The sequence below is a fragment of the Mus pahari genome, chromosome 9 (genome assembly GCF_900095145.1).
Source record: "Mus pahari chromosome 9, PAHARI_EIJ_v1.1, whole genome shotgun sequence".
Lineage (NCBI taxonomy): Eukaryota > Metazoa > Chordata > Mammalia > Rodentia > Muridae > Mus > Mus pahari.
The window spans coordinates 44849151-44869553 of record NC_034598.1 but is presented as its reverse complement, the minus strand read 5'-3'; the positions used below and the strand labels follow the sequence as shown (position 1 = coordinate 44869553).

The following is a 20403-nucleotide window of genomic DNA, read 5'->3' as shown; positions in this document are numbered from 1 at the left end:
TCTTTGCAGGCCTTCAACTTGCTGTGTAACCCAGGCTGGCCTCGGACTCCCAGAGACCCTCTGGTCTGTGCTGTGCTTAAGGACTTGTTATACCACACCCAGCCCAGATGTTACTGAAAGTCTCCTGTAGCCTAGGCTAGCCTCCCTGTGTAGCAGAGGATAGCCTTGAACTTGTGAATGCTTTGAGCCCAATACCCCAAGGTCCAACTTAGTTCCCCCTTCAGGGTAAGGGTATGATTGGTCTGTTGGCCTCTAAGCTACTTTGTTTCCTGGGAATCGTGTTGGATGCATACATCCATACATCTATACATCCCTAGCAGATCCTTGGAAGGGAGATACTGAGTTACCTAAGACTGTCCAGGACAAAGTCACTCCTGGCAATCACTACTACAGCCCTGTGAGCAGGTATCCTGGGGCCTAGGACTGACCTCCCTGCTATATTTCTTTTTTTTTTTTTAAGATTTATTTATTATATGTAAGTACACTATAGCTGTCTTCAGACACTCCAGAAGAGATGGTTATGAGCCACCATGTGGTTTCTGGGATTTGAACCCTGGACCTTACCTTACTGCTCTTACCCACTGAGCCATCTCACCAGCCCCCTGCTATATTTCTACGGGACATTATAACTGAAGAGCCAGGGGTAGAAAGTTGAGGGAACATAAGAGGCTGGGGGTGTGGTCAGGGGTGGAGCCCTGATTCAGCATTCAGGAATTGTGGGATTCCATTGCAGATGTAAAAAAAATAAATCTACACACCAATGTGGCCTGTGATCATGGCTGTCTGCAGGGTATTCACCCGGACTCTGGTTCTGTCCCATGCGGATTCCATGTGCATGGCACAGCACGCCAGCTGCCCAGGCAGAGGTGTCAGGTGGGTGTCAAGAGCTGCTTGACTAAGTAGCTAAGAGCACTGAGTGCTCTTCCAGAGGTCCTGAGTTCAAATCCCAGCAACCACGTGGTGACTCACAACCATCTGTCATGGGACCGGATGCCCTCTTCTGGTGTGTCTGAAGGCAGCGACAGTGAACTCACACGTAGTCATTTTTACAAAAGAGCTGCCTGATACTCCTGGCTCCCTCCCTCCAAGAGCTAACTGTAGTGCTCTGCCTTTGCTTCCGGGAGCAACATGAGGGAATGAACCCGGCCACAAGTCTGCCACAGGAATGATGGATGTGCGTGTGGCTGTGTCCTGACAGACATTTCTCCCTGAGGCAAGATGGGATAGAAAGATCTGACAGGGGCTGAGAGATGCTCCCAGCATGCATGCTACTGGGCACACACCTGCAACTCCACATGCGGAGATCTGCCCCCTCTGCCCTCTCCAGGCGCCTCCTGTACAGTCCAGCACATAAGACATAAAACAATGAAAAAAATCTTAGAAAACCCCAACAACGGGGAGAGGACTGGCCGCCCGTGCTGGGAGTGACTCAGTGACTTATTGGGGAATCCCAATAAGCTCTGCCTGCCAGGCCGACCTGCCTCACTGCTTGTATTTGGCCCGTGGCTGCCCTCTCTATCTGGAGTAAACATTAACACTATCTTTTTATCCCAAACAGAGGGACGCCTTGCATGGTGGTTCATAGCTGTGACGTCAGAACTTGGGCAGCTGAGACGGGAGAGCACATGTCTGGGCCAGCCTGGGCTAAATATGAAATTTCTGTCTCAGGGAGGACATAGGTTTCCTGCCTGGGCATGTTTGTGTCTGGGCCCCTTTGCCTTCCTCTACCTCAGTTTCCTTGAGGTCTGACCACATGGTTGCTGCTTCAGTACCCTCCCCCTGCAGCTTAGCGGACACACTCGTGAGCCTGAGAGGGTGGTTTTATTGCACGCCTTGGAGGAGAGGTGTTACACGGGGGACCCCGGGATGGTGTTTCACGTGCACCTTCATGGGTGTTTTGTGCTGCTGTGAGGGTGTTTCACGTAGGGCTGTGTGATAGGTGTCTCACTCGGGAGTCCACGGGCAGGTTTGACGTGTGGAGGCCTGGCTGGTGGGTGTTTCACGTGGCACGGTGGTTGACTTGTTTCAATGACGGGCAGTTATTCGGCGAGGCTCTTGTACGGTGCTTGGGTGGTCTAGTGTTTCATATGTCTCCTTGGGCAGGGGTCTCTCGGTCTCATGGCCCACGTGTGTCCAAGGGCGGTGCTAGTACGCCAGGTGTGGCAAAAGCCAGCAGTGTCTGGGGCAACGCAGCTGGTGACTATACTCTGGCCATTTACAGGTGATCTCCGTGGTAGACTCGGACAAATAATCCAGAGAGGAATCAGAGTGACAGGGGACCGGTGCCTCGGCGGGTGCTGAGGTGCTGCCGGCCACCTGTGTCTTCTGGCCCTGCTTGTTCTTGGAACCTGTGTCCCCTGGAGCCTTGCTGCCAGCCTGGTTGGGGTCAGGGGATGTGCTGGGAGACTGGGCCCTAGGTGAGCCCTGGGCGGAGATACTGACACGCTGTGTGGAAGTGGGTACAGTTGTGGCTGCTGCTGCTGGCACTGCTGCTGCTGCTGGGGCTGCTGGCGCTGCTGGGGCTGCTGCCGCATCTTTTGCCGCCGCCGCCGCATCTTTTGCCGCCGCCACCGCCGATCGGCCTGCGGTGGAAACCTGAGGGGTCTGCTGGTTTGTTCCTGTGTGGCGGCCTGTTGTGCGACTGTGTCCCAAGGGCCGTCCTGCTGGCTGGGAGGCACCTCCTGAGCGCATGGGCAGCTGAGCGGAGCCCAGAGTCCCACTGGGCAGTCGGGCACGCTGTGCAGCCCTGGAAGTCAAACTGCCCCGGCTGCGATGGGGCCGAGACTTGCTGGGAATCTGGGAGCCGCTGGCAGAGCCAGTGGCCAGCTGACCCCGGGATACAGATGCAGAGCCCGGGCTGACTGGTGATGGGGACTGCCCGTTCGTGGCCCGTGAGGGGCTTCCTACTGGCTTACTTGGGCTTGAGCTTCGGCGTTGTGGTTGCGGTTGCTGTTGTGGTTGTGGTTGTGGTTGCAGCGGTGTCTCCTCTGTCTGGGAGTCTGAAGAGTTGTCAGAGGCCTGGACATTATCAGCTGTGTGTTCCTTGTCATTGGCTGGGGAATCTGCACACAGACTGCCAGACCTCTTCACTTGTGGTTCAGGACTGGGGTCTGACTTGACTTGGCTGTGGAGAAAGAGAAAAGATGGTGTGTGAGGGTGGCTGAGGTTGGCTGGGGACCCTCCCACCAGAGCGGCTCTGACAGCGAGCTGGTAAGAATGTGGTGTCAGCTCTGCTCCGCAGGCAAGCCTGCCACCCTCCGCAGACATCTGAACACAGACCTGCACATTTTGCTCCTTGTGGGACATACTTGTCCACGGGCACCTGCGCATATGCATAGTCAGAGCAGTATGCACCATACATAAGCACACGCATGCAGACACACCATATGCACCCTGAATGCACATGCCCTATACAATCCCTCCCAGAGAATTACATACGGTCCGGTTCCAGAGCGGCTGGGGGTTCCGATGTTGATGCTGGGGTGACGAGAGCCCGGCCCCGAGCCAAGGCCTGAAGTACTGGTTCCCGACAGCCAAGGAGAGAGAGGTGGACAGTAAGAGAAAAGCGGAGCCATGCAGGGGGTGGTCGAGACGCGAGACAAGGAGTGCAGCCAGAGTCAGGAGGCTCGAGGCAGGCGAACGGACAGACGGGCAAATCCAGTCACAGGGACAGACACAGAAAGAGGGTCAATGGAGACCCAGAAGCAAGATAGGGCGGGGTGACACCTGTCATCCCAACACCCAGGAGGTAAGGCAGGAAGATCAGGAACAAAAGATCAGCCTCAGCCACACCGTGAGCGGGAGCGTAGCCTAGGCTATGTGAGATCAGCCTCAGCTACACTGTGAGTGGGAGGGTAGCCTGGCCTACATGAAATCCTTTCTCTCTCAAAATAACTTAGTTAGCCACGTGTTGTGCCATGAACCTTTAATCCTAGCTCTTGGGAGAGAGGCTTAGATAGGTGGATCTTTATGAGTTTAAGGCCAGCCTGGTCTACAAAGTGAGTTCCTAGCCAGACAGGATTACATAGTAAGACCCTGTCTCAAAAAAAAAAAAAAAAAAAAAAAGGAAAACCCAAAGGCGGGGGAGGGGGAACCAAATCCAGTATCCAAATCAAGTCCCTTGGGCAGCTGCCTCAAGTACACACCGTCCCGGGTTATCCCAGCTGCTAGGTCCAATGCTCTTCCGCTTAGCTGGCTCGCGGCGCTGTCTAGAGCCATGTGGTGCTTTAGAAAGAGTGGTCTTATGACGCGATGGTACAGAAGTAATGCCCCGTTCCAGGGTCCGGGCGTCATGCAAAATAACAGGAAGGCGCACTGCGTAGGGACATTGAGCTGTGACTCACAGGGCCCGCGCTCCCCCATCCCCCGCCACAGGGACACACCACACTATCAAACAGGGCACCCACTCCTAATCCCTCCCGGCCTGCCCCCAGGGCTGCCAGCCTGCCCACCTTGCCCGCGTAGTAGAAAGGGAACCAGAACAGGAGTAGATCGCTGAAGAATTCGACCAGACCGAACAGGGCGTACACCACCCAGTAGGTTAGCCACACAGTGTCGTCTTCCTTGCTTGGGCTCTCGATAGCTTTGACTCTGTCCAGAGGGGGATGCACATGTCTGCCCTCCAAGTGCCATCTGGGAGTACCCTAAGCCTCCCACCCCCGTGGACTGCCTGCCGAACTCACGAAGCATATGCGGGGTATACAAATCCGATGACATTGCACAGTAGAGAGGCCCCGTAGCCGAACAGAAGATACAGGCCGAGAAGGGTGAGGGCTCCTGCAAAGACAAGAGCATTGGGCAATGCCTGTGACACAGTGCCTGTCTGTCACTCCCTGTGCCTCCTTCCTGGGCAGTGAATCCCCGCTGCAGCCTCGGACCCTGGCTTGATGGTCAAGAATTCAGCCTTTTTTTCTCCCCTTCCTCCTCTTTGAGACAGAGTTTCACAATGCAGTCCTGCTTGTCTTCAAACCCAGGCAGATCTGCTTGCTTCTGCCTCCTGAGTGCTGGGATTAGAGATGTGCTCTGCCACATTGACAATCTTGGGGGTACTGTTTTGATTTGGGGTTTTTTGAGACTGGGTCTTTCAGTGTAGCCCAAGCTGGCCTTGGACTCTGGCCCCTCCCGTGTCAGCCACTGGAGCGCTGGATGACAGAGCACACAGACCACATAGGGAGTTCAATGGCAGCCTGGGCTCCAGAGTCCAGGTTTCAAACCCAAAAAGGGTAGGGGAGAGAGGACACAGTGGCCAAAAGCGCTTTCTATGAAGACCCGAGGATGTGAGTTTGGAACCCAGCACATACCAACAAAACAGAACTAACAAGAACAGGCTTGCTACAGTGTGTCTGAAACCCAGCACTTGGGAGAGGGTGACAAAGACAAACAGCTCCTTGGACCTCACTGAACAGTCAGTCTACCTGAAGCGATGAGCTACAGATTCACAGAGCAAGGGAGAGAAGCCAGCCAGATGGCTCAGCAGGTAGAGGCACTTGCCAAACAAGAGGGCCATGTAATCTGATTGCTGAAACCATGTGGTGGGAGATCTCTCCTTCCATCTCTGTGTGTGTCTCTCTCTCCAGCTGTGCTGGAGCTCCCCGCCTCCCAAGCAAACAAGGTGAGCTACTCCGTGTTCTTCAGTTTCACCTGCTGTCCACGCGCAGGTGGCTGGGGTTGGCTTCTGCACCCTGGGGCGCTTGTGGTTGGTTGTGGCTTAGTGCCTTCCTTACTGCGCTCCACAGAGCAGCCTTTTGGCCACTAAGCCACTTGGCAATGAAAAGCCTGGAGCCACCATTGTGAATCTGTCACTAGATGGTGCCAAGGAAGAGCACAGGGCTTGTGGGAAAGTGTTTGAGGGATCTGGGGCCTTATTGTGCTCCAAGGAAGGTCAGAGGCTGGGCCAAGAGGGGAGGTGGGAAGGCTTATCCACTTGAGGGGACCTTTGCCCTTGGGGCAGCCAGGGCTAGGAAGGCTCCTCCTTCCTCCCCCACTGAGTGTTATCTGTAGAGACACAGGCTTCTGAGTCTAAGGTCAGAGTCCCAGCCCCTCCTTCCATCTGCTCTGGGTCTTATCCTCTAGGACCTAAGGATGAAGAAGGAGGGGGCAGCAGCTGGCCCCAGTGACCTTTGTACCACTGCCCACAGTAAAGTTGCCAGCCTCATTTAGTGTCTGAGGGCATAGCGTGGCCATCTGGGGCAGTTGAGATAAGGGTCCTGAAGTAGGTGGGGGATGTCACCCTGTCTCGGGCACTCATGGGGTGGAGAGAGCTCTCCCAGTGTACTGGTCCCCTCAATCTCTTTAACTACAACCTCAGCAGAAAGAGGATAACCTTGGACAAAGGTCTTAGGGTGGGGAGGGAGCAGAGGCACAGAGGAAAATGGACAGGACAGGTGACAGGTTTCTCAACAAGCCCCTACCACCCCAGTTCCCCTCCTGGCTGCCCCCCCCAGGGTACTATGATGCAATTTGCCTAGTGATGTGGAAAGACAGGACAGAGGCTGCGGCCTGTACCTGGGCCGTACATCAGGACAATGGGCTGTCTTACAGTGCTGAGTCACAGGTGCAGTCTGGACAGATATCAGAACCCACACGCAAACAAGGGGGGGTGGGGAGGGGGGAGCCCTCCAGCTGGTGAGGAAATGTCAGTACGTGGAACTTTGGATTTTTACGTCCTTCACACAGAGTGTGAAGTGGTCTTGTGATTCAGGGAGAGGCACTTCAGAACGAGGCTGCGAGCTTCTGAAGACCCCAAAAAGAAGTTCGCTAAAATCATTTCAGAAAGATGATACACCAAGGCCCTTACCGCCCTGCAGAAGGGTCTGGAACAAGGATGGACCGCTAGGGTGCTCGGATGGATGGTCCCTCCCTGCAAGCCCCCACCCCCCAAATCCCAGCCACCACCTCAGATCAACAAATATTGACTCAAAGCTATTGTGCTGAGGCACGGAGGAAGAAGCCTAGCGTCCGGGTGCTGGGTCAGTCTCCTCCCAGCCTGGGCCTCAGAGGGCTCAGAGATCCACGGGGACTTTCTCCATGAGAACACGCGAGAAGGGGTACACACAATGGGCTGACAGGGCTGGAGGTGTTATCCCTTGTTTTTCCATCCACTTAGGGGCCAGGCGGGCTGGGCCACTGGAAAAACCAAACTTGCAGAGAAACCAGACTTGGGGCCTGGCATGCAGCCAGGGCCTCAGGAGGAGGCAGGCCACGTGGAGAGTTGCTGTAGGACCCTAGAGTGGCCCCTTTCCAAAGACCTTGGAGGAGAGGCAGGCAAATGAAAATCCCCCTTCTTGGGGTTCCAGGATGAGACCCTACAGGTAGGTCAGAGTCCCCAGATAATATCAGGGTCCCTGGTTTCCCCATAGATAGGCACCCAGGACATTTTGGTTGCCTGTTGGGGACCCAGCTGTGCGTTTCTTCCCAGTCTGGTCTGGGTGCCTAGTATCTCATGAGGCCTTTTGCCAGATCCATCAGGGATATAAGATATGCACTCCTTCTAGGTCTCAGTCCTATGGCCTTGTAGAGGCCCTCAGGGACCTAGGATGTGCATACCTTCCAGGTCAGAGTCCCCAGAACCTCACGGTGCCTGGGATAAGAGTCCATTTTAGAGATGGGATGCCGCGATCTCATCCGCAAGAGCCTAGATTTCACCTGGGATGAGAGTCCATTTTAGTGATGGGATGCTGCGGCTAGGTATGAGCTCTCAGGCCCTCCCATACACTGTGGAAAACCTAAGATGTAAACTCCTTCCAGGGTGAGGGCACCCAAACTTCAAGGTGCCCAGTCAGTACTTGGGTTGTGCAACTTACACAGGGATAGGACCCGGGAGCCAGGCCTGGATTCCCAAGGTCTCTTGGAGCTCGTCTAGAACCCATGACATGAGTCCTTTCCAGTGATGGGACCCAGGACCTCATGGTGCCCGTTGGGAACCATGCCACATACACCCCTCTCCAGGCTCACCCGCGGCGAGATACCGCTTCTCTACACCGGTCCTTGCTTCGAGCGCCCCGAGCGCTTCGGTGGCCACGTTCTTCTGTTCCAGAAAACGTTCGAAGCGCTGGCGCAGACCGTCCATGGCAGCGGCGGGCGCGGGGCAGGCCACTAAAGCAAGCCCGCAACCTCGCGCACCGGCGCCGCCGAGAGCGCACTTTCACCACCCGCCCACCGCCCGGCCCCGCCCCCGGCCCAGTGCTTTCGGCCCGGGACCCTGGCTCCGCCCCCGCCCCCCGGCTCTGGCCAATGGGAGGGCAGGGCGGACAAAGGAGGTGGGGCCTGCCCCGTCTCCCCGGCCGCATGGCCCTCTGGCCAGGGTGGAAGCCGGGGCGGCAGCGAGGAGTCCGGAGGGGGCGGGGCCCCAGGGTGATGGCGTGTTGATTGGTCAAGAGGGTGTGGCACGATAGTGATTGGACAAGTGGTAGATTATTGACGGAGAGCGATTGACGTGGGTGGAGCTAGTTGAGAACAGGTGGGCGGAGCCTTGTAAAGCTCATCGCTTATTGGACAGACCAGAAAGGAGGCGGGACTACACTGGAAAAAACGAAGCTGATCACGAAGGAGGGGGCGTGGAGTAAAGTGGGTGGGGCCAAATAAAGGTTGAAGGCACCTGTTACCTTGAACCTGCTCCTAAGGGGCAGATGGAGGGGTTGTCCTTGTATAAATGGGGAAAGTGAGGTTCCCGAAGGCTTAGGTCTGTATGGATGTGCCACTCCTTGTGGGATATTTCCACCCCTCCCAGTTGGGGAGGGGGGGGAGGAGGAAGGAAGCGCAAGGCCCCATGGGAGTCGAAAGCTTCCGGTTGCTATGGTGTCCAGGCTGGGGGGAGGGCTTCCTGAAGCCCCGCCCCCGCCCCGCCCCCCGCTATGCGGCCCTCCCAGACAGAGCTGTGGCTGGATCTGGCTTTGACTTTGGCCCTCCTGGCTGTGAGGTGGGCCTTAGCCCAGGCCCCCATCTATGTCAGCAGCTGGGCAGTGCGGGTGACCAAAGGTTACCAGGAGGCTGAGCGCCTGGCCCGTAAATTTGGCTTCGTCAACCTGGGACAGGTGGGTGGGTCATGGGGTGTGGGCCTGGACAACCTCAGATCTGGACAAATGGGAGGGTTTCCCCAAGACCTCCCCAAATATGTATCCGTGTGCCCCTCCATGTTCAATTTGGGATTCTGTGGCTGTCATATGGACCCCTGGTTGAGGTGTATAAAGTCTCGGAGACCCTATCAAAGGAGCAGGATCCCAGCAATGCCCCCGTCCATCGCATTCCCAGATCTTCCCTGATGATCAGTATTTCCATCTGCGGCACCGGGGTGTGGCCCAGCAGTCCCTGACTCCGCACTGGGGCCACCATCTGCGCCTGAAGAAAGATCCCAAGGTAAGAATGCTCGGGGCTGCTGTGTCTCAACCAGTAGCCTTCTGTCACCGTTCCTGCTATGAGTGGCCTGTGTGAAGTGGGGCCTAGTTGGGGAAGCCATGTGTGAGCAAGGCACATATGTAATACAACTTAATATCCAGGGGGACTCTGACGATCCCTTGCCCTGCTTGCTGTGGGTGGAAGGTCTCATGCACTGGTCCTTACCCCCATTGCAAGCCACAGGATGTAGGGAAGGGAATTGGTCCATTTCAACACATGGGAGCTGGAGTCAGTGAGTGTGCTGCTGAACCAGGGGCAGGGCCCAAGTTTTTGGTGCTTCTGTAGGTGTCCTGTCCACATTAGGCAAGTCTGCCACTGGGAACAGCCCTTAGATGGCAGTCAAAAAACAGGCATGGAGGTGTGGTATGAGCCATAGAGGACTACAGGATACACTGGAGAGGGGCTTGCCTGCACTGGGACCTATCTTAGTTATTGCTATGACAAAACACCATGACCGAAGCAACTTCCAGATGGAAGACTTTTATTGGAGCTTACTGCTTCAGAGGGCGAGTCCGTGGCCAGTATGTAAGGGAGCGCAGCAGGATGCAGTCGGGGTGGTGTTGATAGCTCACAAGGGGAAGGGAGAGCTAGCTGGAAAGGGCATGGGCTTCTGAAAGCTCCAAGCCCACCACCCACCTCCCATTGATAGCGATAGACCACCTCCAACAAGGCCACACCTCCTATCCTTCTTAAACAGGTCTACCTACTGGGAACCCGGCAGAGTATAAAAGGCCATGGGGGCCATTCTCATTCAAACCACCACAGGGACTCAGTGTCTTTTGAGGCCAAGCCTCTGAAGGAAGAGAATGAAGATAAATAGAAGGGGGAGGGGAGGGAGGGGGGAAGGGGACGAGAGGAAAGGAGGGGGTGGATGGACAGAGATCAAGCCAGGTCACCCAGGAGAACATGGCTCCTGAGAGAGATGATAAGGAGAAGGGGACAGGAGATGCTTTGGGCTGATAAACAGCACATGCAAAGGTCCTGGGGTAGAAGACAGGACTTTTTCCTGGCCACTAGTCGTAGCTCTGAGAGGAGCAGGCTGACTGCTGTAGGCCAGCTGGGCAGTAGGTGTGGTGATGTTGGACGAAAGTGGAGGGGACAGGAGCTTAAAGTTTCAGTGGGTAGAGTGGACGGTGGGATGGAAGTCCTGCATTCCATCCCAGTACCACCCAGGCATGGTAGCACACTCCAGTCATCCACTTACTGGAGAAGTGGAGGCAGGAGGATCAGGAATTCAAAGTTATCCTCAGTTACATAGAGTTTGAGGCTAGCCTGGGCTACATGAGACCCCCATCTCTGAAAACAGAGAGATAGACAATGAGATGGCTCAGAGGGTAGAGGATCCAGGTAGAAGAACACTGACTCCCAAGGTTACTCTGTTGTGGTTGAATTTTCAAACTAAGGTTTTGCTGTATAGCCCTGGCTGTCCTGGGAACTCAGAGCAGCCTGCCTCTGCCTCCTGAGTGCTGGGATTAAAGACGTCACTGCCACCTCCCAGCCCCACTGCTACTTTTTAAAAGATTTAGAATTGTCTTCCTTGTATTTGTTTTTACTAACGTGGATCAGTGCTCTGCCTGCTTGTCTGTACCACATGCATGCAGGTGCCCAAAGAGCTCAGAAGTGGGCATGGGATCTAGTCAGAACTTGTTCCAGGCGCGAGCCACCATGTGGATACAGGGAATTGAACCTGGGTCCTCTGTGAGAGCGGTCAGTGCCCTTAAGCACTGAACCATCTCTGTAGGCTCACAGAGAGAGAGAGAGAGAGAGAGAGAGAGAGAGAGAGAGAGAGAGAGAGAGAGATTGAGAGAGAAGCTACCGGAGGTCATGGAAGTAGTGTGGCATGAGCCAGGGGTGTCCTGACCTAGAGTTTCAGAAGCAGTGGCTTTTTTGAAGTGCTGCACCACTTTTGACCCCAGCACTCCAGGGGCAGAGGCAGGTGAATCTCTGCATTCAAGGCCAGCCTCATCTCCATAGTGAGCCCCAGGCCAGCAAGAACTACATAGTGAGACCTTGTCTTGAAAGAAAGAAAGAAAGAAAGAAAGAAAGAAAGAAAGAAAGAAAGAAAGAAAGAAAGAAAGAAAGAAAGAAAGAAAGAAATCACACTGCCAGAGGGAGCCAGCAGGACTTGGTGGGAAAGGCCTACGTAGGGCAGATCATCAGGCTGTGTCTGAAAACACAGCTTTGAGGATCGTGGGGGACCCAAAGAGCAGCTCCCACCTACATGCCTGTGTCTAAGGAGGTCTTCAGCCCTCCTGGCCTTGGGCCCACACCCCTGGGGCAGTAGCTGGTTCAGCCCCCCCCCCCCATGCACCCTGCAGGTGAGCTGGTTTGAGCAGCAGACTTTGAGGCGCCGGGTGAAGCGCTCCCTGGTGGTGCCCACAGACCCCTGGTTTTCCAAGCAGTGGTACATGGTAAGCACTTGGGCTGGGTGGGGTGGGCAAGGGGTCCATCCTGAGCCCCTCTGAGCCCAGGTCCCTCCTTGCCTCTCACAGAACAAGGAGATACAACAAGATCTCAACATCCTAAAGGTTTGGAACCAGGGACTGACCGGCCGGGGAGTGGTGATCTCCATCTTGGACGATGGCATTGAGAAAGACCACCCGGACCTCTGGGCTAATTATGTGAGTTGTCTATGTATCAGAATAGCAGGCCAGGTCCCCCAGACGGACGGACGGACGGACGCAGCTGGCCTCGCCTCACTACCCTCTTCCTTCCCCTACCTGCCCCGCAGGACCCTCTGGCCAGCTATGACTTCAATGACTATGATCCCGACCCCCAGCCTCGCTACACACCCAACGACGAGAACCGGTGAGCTAGATGCTGTGTTCCGGGTGTTCCTGGGGCCTGCAGAAATGAATGCCAAGGTGGGATGGGATAAATGTCTGTTTTCCTCCTTGCCCTGGAGTCAGACATGGAACGCGCTGCGCTGGGGAGGTGTCTGCCACAGCTAACAATGGTTTCTGTGGTGCCGGTGTGGCCTTCAATGCCAGAATTGGAGGTACCTGGGGTGAAGGCTGGGGGTGGGGTGTCAGGTTAAGCTTGGCCAGTGAAGGGACCCCTGTTCCTATCCCTGATGGCTAAGCAGTGCCAGGTCCCAGGCTGAGGGTGGCAAGGTGGTGGCCTGGTAGGGCAACCAGATTTGGTGCTGGCGCAAGGCCCACACCCACCCGCGCAGGCGTGCGCATGTTGGATGGAGCCATCACTGACATCGTGGAGGCTCAGTCCCTCAGCCTGCAGCCGCAACACATACACATCTATAGCGCCAGCTGGGGCCCGGAGGATGATGGCCGCACGGTGGACGGACCCGGCCTCCTCACGCAGGAGGCCTTCAGGCGTGGTGTAACCAAGGTGACCAGGAACCACACCCTGGGCGGATGGGGCGGGTCCCCAGGGGTTGGAGGACTGACACTTCTCGCGGGTCACTCTCCACCCAGGGCCGCCAAGGGCTGGGCACACTGTTCATCTGGGCCTCAGGAAACGGTGGCCTCCATTACGACAACTGCAATTGTGACGGCTACACCAACAGCATCCACACTCTGTCAGTGGGCAGCACCACGCGGCAGGGCCGAGTGCCCTGGTACAGCGAGGCCTGCGCCTCCACGTTCACCACCACTTTCAGCAGCGGTGTGGTCACTGACCCACAGATCGTGAGCATCCAGCCCACACCACAGGCCCCACCTGCTGGGGGGTCTTCACCTAGACCCTGCCACCCCAGGCTTCACCCCCAGGCAGTGGCCACATCCCTCCAGATCCCAGTCCCCAAGCAAGTCCCACTCCACAAGACCTGGCCACACAAGCCCTGCCCCTTCTGCCCGGCCACCCCCCTCGGGCAAGATCTGTGCCAATGCCTGGGCTATTTGTGCCCCTGCTACATGGAGGCTCTCTGAAGAACATTCCCTGTTCCCCTTTGTACGAGCTGACTCTGAGGTTCCCCACCATTGGGCTATTGCCTGTGTGGCCTCTGCCCCCGCTCCCATCCCCACTTCACCAACCTTTGAGGCTTGAGGCTTGGCACATTTTAGATGTAGAGCCATGTAACATTTTGAACTCAGTGCTCAGTGGTTTTGGAGCTTAGTCCTTAGCAGACCCTTAGTAACTGATGAACTTAGTCCTCAATACTTGCTAAATGTGGTCCTTAGTATTCTTTATTTGAGCCAGATGCTCACAGTGTAGACCAGTCTAGGCTGGAAGTCACAGCTTCTCTTACCTCTGCCCCAGTGAGTCCTGGAATTAAAAGCCTGCATCACCAGGCGCTTTCAGTACCTTTTGGACTTAGTCCTCCATGTGTTTCTTCAGCTTAGTCTTTGTACTTAGCCTGATGTTCACTCTGTAAACTTAGTCTCTAGTACCTTCTATACAATTTCTCCATCTGGGCTGCGCACTGAGTTCAAGGTCCCTCTGCTGTCTGTCCCCAGGTCACCACGGACCTGCACCATCAATGCACCGACAAGCACACGGGCACCTCGGCCTCCGCCCCGCTGGCCGCTGGCATGATCGCCTTGGCGCTGGAGGCCAAGTAGGTGACCGTGGGGCCCCGCCCACCGCCCCGCCTCCACGGGCGGCTCCTGGCTCACCCGCCCTCGCCCCCCCCCAGCCCGCTCCTGACCTGGAGGGACCTACAGCACCTGGTGGTCCGCGCGTCCAGGCCAGCGCAGCTGCAGGCGGAGGACTGGAGGATCAACGGCGTGGGGCGCCAAGGTGCGGCGGGACCAGGCAGGGGAGGCGGGTGCGGTGCACACAGGGCCAGTGACGGCTACCCCTCCCGCGCAGTGAGCCACCACTATGGCTATGGTCTGCTGGACGCGGGGTTGCTGGTGGACCTAGCTCGCGTGTGGCTACCCACTAAGCCTCAGAAGAAATGTGCCATTCGGGTGGTGCACACCCCCACGTGAGAGAGCCCCAGCCCCCGCCCACTGGAGGGAGGCCCCGCCCCTCCCCTCCCACTGGAGGGAGGCCCGGAGGTCCAGACTCCACGCCCACGCGGGCGGGTCTGTCCAGGTCTCCACCTTGCACTCTGTTGTAGCTCCCCCACCTCCACTACCTCCCCACCCTAGTCCAAGGTAGGTAGAATGCCCTGAAACCTCAGTTTACCCATCCGAGAAAAGAGTGCCCTCAGGCCCTTAGACACCGCCTCCCCAAACCCGCCTCTGGGCTCTACCAGGCCCGCAGCAGACCCACAGGACCGCCCTCACCCCACCAGCCCCATCCTGCCTCGGATGCTGGTGCCGAAGAACGTGACCGTGTGCTCCGATGGCTCGCGCCGCCGCCTCATCCGCTCGCTCGAGCACGTGCAGGTCCAGTTATCGCTCTCCTACAGCCGCCGCGGGGACCTGGAGATCTTCCTCACCAGCCCCATGGGCACGCGCTCCACGCTCGTGGCCATCAGGTGTGAAAAATCTCAAAGGGCCCTGGGAGCCAGCAGTGCCCTCCCTAGCCTTTCACAGATGGGATCCTACCTGGGTGGGACTCAGAAGACTCCACGTGTGAGACGACGCGAGCCCTGTCTCTCCTGTGCCACTCACTGGCCACAGACCGTTGGATATCAGTGGCCAAGGCTACAACAACTGGGTCTTCATGTCCACTCACTACTGGGATGAGGACCCGCAGGGCCTGTGGACCCTGGGCCTGGAGAATAAGGGCTACTATTTTAACACAGGTGAGAGAAGTGGCTGTGGCTGTGGGCTGTGGGCTTTGGAGCTGGGGACCCTGCCTTGGTTAACCCTCAGCCACAGAGGGTCCTCGGGGTTTTCTTGGAGAAACCATGCCTTTCTAGCACACAGTAGACTGGCAAGTCTCAGCCATCGGTGAATAGTAGGTGTACAGCTATGAGGGGAGTGTGAGGAGAATCTGACTTGTGGGGAAAGTGAGGATCTGGCCCGTGGTATAAATTAGGTTTAAGGTAACTTAAAGGAGGGGGGCACTGAGCACAGTGGCACACAGTAGGTATTGCCCAGGGAAAGTGGGGGCCTCCAGCCACTGGCACGAACAGGTGTGCAGCAGCCAGGCTTGGTTGCTACAGGGCCCTGCTTGGGAGGCACTGAGGCTGGCTACAGAGCCTGGCAGGTCAATGACAGGTGTCCCCCTTGGTGCCCACTGCGACCCCCGCCCAGGAACTCTGAACTACTACACCCTGCTGCTGTATGGGACGGCCGAGGACATGACAGCGCGGCCCCAGGCCCCCCAGGTGACCAGCCGCACGCGCGCGCGTGTGTGCAGAGGGACACGGAGGGGCTGTGCCAGGGTGAGTGGCCGCAGCGCATGGTCACTTGTTGGGTGAGGAGGCGCAGCGGCCCCGGGATGGGCGGGTGGGCACCGGCTGCACCCACCAGCTGCAGCCTCACTCCTTCTGTTTCCATGTTGTCCCCATGCAGAAAGTCACAGTCCCCTCTCCATCCTGGCAGGACTCTGCCTCATCTCCAGCCAGCAGTGGTGGTGGCTCTACAGCCACCCACAGCAGCCAGTGACGGAGGGACAGGCCAGCTGTCACACACACCCCGTTACACCTGCTGCGGCAGTCTGAGCAGCGACTACACTGCCTGTCCCCTGTCCCTTGTGTTGGGAGAGCTCCAGAGCCCCTCCAAGGCTTGCCACCTCTGGTGGCCACTCCAGCTACCAGTCTTGGGTCATGGTGCTGGCCCTGCTGGCCAGGGCCTTTGGGAGGACCATCGGCTTGAGGAAGGCCCACCTACCCTAGGCTAGATACCCCAGTGCCCAAAACCATGCATGCGCAGCTCCCTGGAGGCTGGAAAGCCAGAGATGCCCGGCTCTCAGGACAGAAGGCCGGTACCCCAAGGCCCTGCTTCAGGCTGTAAGAGGAGCCTACCCCAGAAGGCCAAGGCAGAGCATCTGCATGGGTCACGTGACAGCCCACCACTCAGCCTCAGCTGCTCCCAGTGGAAGAGACGCCTCCTTACTCATTTTGGAGCAGGTACAGTGGGCAAGAGGTCAGACCATAGCCACCAACCATCTGCCCCTTCCCTGTCTCCAAGCCATCCATAGCCCCGTGTCTAACCTCATAGTTGCCAAATAAAAGTTAAACAGAAGATGTCGAGTTTATGGTGTCCTTGAGGGTAGGGTGGGCCCCTGGAGAAAGAAGGAGCCACAGAGGAAGACTGCTCTGAGCCCAGAGACCGTTGGCAGGAGGATCTACCAAGTGCTGAATTACCATACAGCCATGAACAGAAAGCTAGCTCGCCCCCCCCATCCCCTGCTGCTTTTTTGAAACAGGGTCTCACTGTGTAGTCCTGGCTGTCCTGGGTCTCCCCATATAGACCAAGCTGATCTTGAACTCACAGAGGTCTGCCTGCCTCTGAGTACTGAGTTAAAGTACTGAGTGTCTAGGTTCCATCCAGCATTTATTGAGCGCCCACTGTGTACCTGGCAATGGCTGGTCACTGATTACTATCGAAATCACGTTCACCCCTTTCCTCCTACCACACGCGGTGAGGAAGGGCAGAGTTCCTTCTGATCTTACCGGGTAGCACCCAGGAGCATCTAGGCTTAGGGCTCTTTGAGACGGGGGATGGGTTTCGCGAGGAGTGGCGCTAGAGAGGACCGGAAGTGCCTGAACGTAGCGGCGCTCAGGCAGGAAGCGGAAGCGGTGGCGGCCGCCTACGTTCTTGGAACGGAGATAGGCAGCAGGGTTTTCCAAGAGCAAACTGGCGCGGAGATCGAGCCAAACTCCGAGGTCCCGGGAGGAGAGAAAGCGAGACGGGGCAGGGACCTCGGCGCAGGTCCGTAACGGGTGCGTAGGAGTTCGCGAGGTGGGCGGGCCGAGCCGAAAGTGGACCCGCAGTTAGCGCGCGCTCCGCCCACAAGATGAGCTCCAAGGCGAAGAAACGCGTGGTGCTGCCCACTCGCCCCGCACCTCCCACGGTGGAGCAGATCCTGGAGGACGTGCGAGGGGCACCTGCTCAAGATCCTGTTTTCACTGCCCTGGCCCCGGAAGGTAGGAGAACGTGAGACTCCCGAGTGGGGAGCAAACCGACTGCAGCCAGGGACCTAGGGACGAGAATCTTTTTTGTCCCTGGCCTTCTCTTCTCCTGTAAAGTGAGGTCATCAGAAATAAAATAGAAAGTGCTGAAGAAAATATCTAATAAAATTTTTTTTAAACAATTGAAAGTGCTCCCAGCAATTGGGAGGCAGGGACTGGCAGATTTCTGAGTTCAAGGCCAGCCTGGTCTACAGAGTGAGTTCCAGGACAGCCAGGGCTACACAGAGAAACCCTGTCTCGAAAAAAACAAAAAAAAGTTGAAAGTGTTGCTGAGCATGGTGACTTAAACCAACGGGGTCAAGGGCAAGAGGATTGCTGCGAGTTCAAGACCTTGTCTCAGGGGGGCGTGGCCAGCTGCTCCTACAAGGTAGTGGGGGAACGGGCCAAGTGAAGGGGCCATTTCTGTGAGTCCTGTCCTAGGATCCAGAAACCCAGGCAGTCCTGGGTAGAATGGCAGGCCAGGGTGGCTGGAGGTGTCCTGTCCTCTCCATGACACCCAAGCCTGAGACAGACTTGTTCCCTAGTGCCTAATAGGCCTATATAGCCTAGGCTGCAGCCAAGGATGACCTTGAACCACTGACCCTCTGGCCTTGGCCAGATGGATGTCAGGCCTGGGGATGGTGACACTGTTTCTTCTCTTCAGACCCCCCAGACCCATTCCCAAGGGCTGAGGACTCTGAGATCCAGCAGGAGCAGATTTACCAACAGAGCCGGGCCTATGTGGCCATGAATGAGAGGCTGCGCCAGGTTGGGGATATGCTGAGACAGAAGTTCGATGGCCTTCGGCAAGCTGGTCAGCGGCTGGAACAGGATATCAGCCAGGTGACTTCAGCCACCTCCTAGAGCCGAGGTTATACCTGATGTGCTTGGTCCAGGCCTGGGCACCTAGGAACCAGAGGCTCTGGGTCAATATTTGCTGTCCCAACCCTGGCCTGGGGAGACCCAGTGGACCACCCTGCCAGCTTGCAACTTTGTCCCCTCTTCCATCCTTAATGGCCTCTAATTCGTGATGGGACTTGGGGACATGACCACCTCATTCATGGGGACTCCGGCCTAGATTGCATCGAGGACTTGACTGCAGGTCAGGGCTCAGAGCCAGTCTGCCCTGCCCCATAGTGACCAGCATGCTCTTCTGTCCCATGTCACCCTGGGCAGTGAAGGTCTCCACCCCAGCATCCTCAGCAGGCCAGCCACTAGCATCTTGGTTGAGAGGATGGGCTAGCTGCCTGCTTCTTAGAGCCTGACTCAGGCCCTACAGGGCCCCACTGCCTTCTCAGCTCTCCCTTCAGGAGCCCAGGAGGTCCAAGAGGAGCCCAAAGGCCGGGGCACTGTGTGTGGTGAACATTGCCCCTTCTGGACCTGGAGTTTGGTTTGCCTTCTTGCAGAAGACCCACTACTCTTGGGGTGGCTGGACTTTAGTTCTGGAAGATTAAAGATGTTTGATGGTACTGGGTGTGGTGGCGCACGCCTTTAATCCCAGCAGAGGCAGGTGGATTTCCGAGTTTGAGGCCAGCCTGGTCTACAGAGTGAGTTCCAGGACAGCCAGGACTATACAGAGAAACCCTGTCTCGAAAAAAAACAAAAAACAAAAACAAAAAAAAAAGATGTTTGATGACTGAACACAGATCTCCCTTAAGCCGGACTAGATCACTGGGTACCCAAGTCCCTGCCACCCCATGGCAGCTCAGGCGCTGACTACCGCACCTGCCTCCTCGGGTCCCAGGCTGGCTGGAACAGGCCACGTCATTCCTGACACTCCACATTCCTGGTGGTCACAGGGTCCAGCTTGCCCTGACCGGTGCAGCTTGGATTCCTGGTCCCCACCTCCACCATGACATCTCCACCACAAGTGACCAGTGGCTGATGGCCAGATATGGCTCAGCTGACCCTCAGTCTACCTTGGCTCCAGCATGTGGGTACATGACACGCTGTCAAGTCAGCGGGGGGGGGGGTCAGGAACACCTGGAGTTGAACAGAGCTGTAGAAAAAAATCCTGGAATGACCCTCCCCCCCCCCGCGCCCCAGAGCTCGTGTTAAAGATGAAGCTGTAGAGCGACAGAGTGGCCTCGCTTTATTAAAGATATGAACGAGAATCAGAAGCCAGGCAGAGTGTCCACCCGGGGGTCTGCGTGGGGGCTTGGGAGTCAGTATGTACAGAAGTGTAACACTGTAGTAGAACAGGGCTGAGACGGTACGGCAGCAGAGGACACACTGACCAGGTGTGAGCAAGGGGTGACGTTGGCCAGGGACAGTGACAGACAGACACACACACACAGTGAGGTAACTGGTGGGCATGATGCCCTGGTCAAGCACCCAGTGGTTAGTCTCCGGTAGACCACTGGTGTCCAGCTCAGAGCACTAGCAGGCATCGGCAGCCTGGCGGATAGCAGACCCCTCCTGTTCAGAATCTAAGGGCACGCCAGCTCTTACCTACCCTGGGCTGGATGTCACACTGTGTCTTGTGTCCCCCACTGTCTAGGGTGGAGAAGGCAAACATGGCTACTGGGCCCCCAAGGCTGACAGGACAGGAGAAGGTGGCTGGGAAAAAGATGGCCCCTGCATGCTGGTGCCACAGCCCAGACATCTCTGCTGCTCCACCCTGAGTCCTCCCCAGGGCCCACATGGGGAAACCAAGGCATAGAGCAGCACACTTGCCACCTGGGCTCCCACAGTGCGTGACACACAGGCTCAGTCTACAACAGCTCAGGGTCATCCTGGGATGCGTCTGAAGTCTGAGAGAGTCTCCTAGAGCCACTTGGCTCCGTTCTGAAAAGGGTCTTCCATGTCCCCTCCCTACCAGTCACCTGCAGGCCAGCAGCCCTGGCTGGCAGGCAAGGTCCTGGCATTGAGCAGTTGGTGTCTGGAATTTCTGTGGTGACACTGACCCCAACAGTTAGGGCCAGAGCCCCCCAGACAAGGAAACATCAGGCATTGCTTGGACTGTGGGCTTTCAAAGCACTGGATAGGTGTCATGATCGGGGCAGCCCACACGTGGTGGCCCCTGGTCATCAGCCCTG

The 20403-nt window shown here is 56.9% G+C and overlaps 3 protein-coding genes across 4 annotated transcripts; 2 read left to right on the top strand and 1 right to left on the bottom strand.

The window, feature by feature from the left end:
- Positions 1 to 2999: 2999 nt before the first annotated feature.
- Reep6 (receptor accessory protein 6) lies at positions 3000 to 8147 on the bottom strand. Of its 2 annotated transcripts, XM_021205691.2 has the most exons (6): positions 7954 to 8147; positions 4683 to 4776; positions 4452 to 4590; positions 4146 to 4314; positions 3439 to 3519; positions 3000 to 3124 (listed from the first exon to the last, which is right to left on the bottom strand). In XM_021205691.2, the coding sequence occupies exons 1-6, from the start codon at positions 8066 to 8068 to the stop codon at positions 3087 to 3089; spliced, it is 636 nt and encodes a 211-aa protein (XP_021061350.1). In that variant the 5' UTR covers positions 8069 to 8147; the 3' UTR covers positions 3000 to 3086. The 2 variants fall into 2 exon arrangements, with proteins under 2 accessions (XP_021061350.1, XP_029398291.1); XM_029542431.1 differs by lacking the exon at positions 3439 to 3519.
- Positions 8148 to 8852: 705 nt separating this feature from the next.
- On the top strand, positions 8853 to 15960 carry Pcsk4 (proprotein convertase subtilisin/kexin type 4). Its single transcript, XM_021205233.2, is given in 16 exon segments — positions 8853 to 9032; positions 9250 to 9354; positions 11712 to 11804; positions 11886 to 12014; positions 12125 to 12201; positions 12303 to 12391; positions 12569 to 12741; positions 12828 to 13040; positions 13809 to 13909; positions 13988 to 14091; positions 14164 to 14281; positions 14594 to 14779; positions 14925 to 15049; positions 15504 to 15589; positions 15592 to 15634; positions 15765 to 15960. Coding segments are annotated over 16 exon segments (1971 nt in total). The 3' UTR covers positions 15914 to 15960.
- Positions 15961 to 16990: 1030 nt separating this feature from the next.
- C9H19orf25 (chromosome 9 C19orf25 homolog) lies at positions 16991 to 18888 on the top strand. The gene is made up of 2 exons (XM_021205619.2): positions 16991 to 17341; positions 18030 to 18888. Exons 1-2 carry the CDS (start codon positions 17212 to 17214, stop codon positions 18227 to 18229), a joined length of 330 nt encoding a protein of 109 aa, XP_021061278.1. The 5' UTR covers positions 16991 to 17211; the 3' UTR covers positions 18230 to 18888.
- The last annotated feature ends 1515 nt before the right edge of the window (positions 18889 to 20403 follow it).

What these genes read in the sequence shown, in the direction of transcription:
- C9H19orf25 (XM_021205619.2), top strand. Translation starts at nt 17,212, where the DNA reads ATGAGCTCCAAGGCGAAGAAACGCGTGGTGCTGCCCACTCGCCCCGCA. An exon ending in CACTGCCCTGGCCCCGGAAG is followed by an intron (nt 17,342 to 18,029) that starts GTAGGAGAACGT and finishes TCTTCTCTTCAG; the next exon opens with ACCCCCCAGACCCATTCCCA.
- Reep6 (XM_021205691.2), bottom strand. Translation starts at nt 8,068, where the DNA reads ATGGACGGTCTGCGCCAGCGCTTCGAACGTTTTCTGGAACAGAAGAAC. An exon ending in AGCTGGGATAACCCGGGACG is followed by an intron (nt 3,520 to 4,145) that starts GTGTGTACTTGA and finishes GTCGGGAACCAG; the next exon opens with TACTTCAGGCCTTGGCTCGG. An exon ending in AGCCGCTCTGGAACCGGACC is followed by an intron (nt 3,125 to 3,438) that starts GTATGTAATTCT and finishes CTTTCTCCACAG; the next exon opens with CCAAGTCAAGTCAGACCCCA.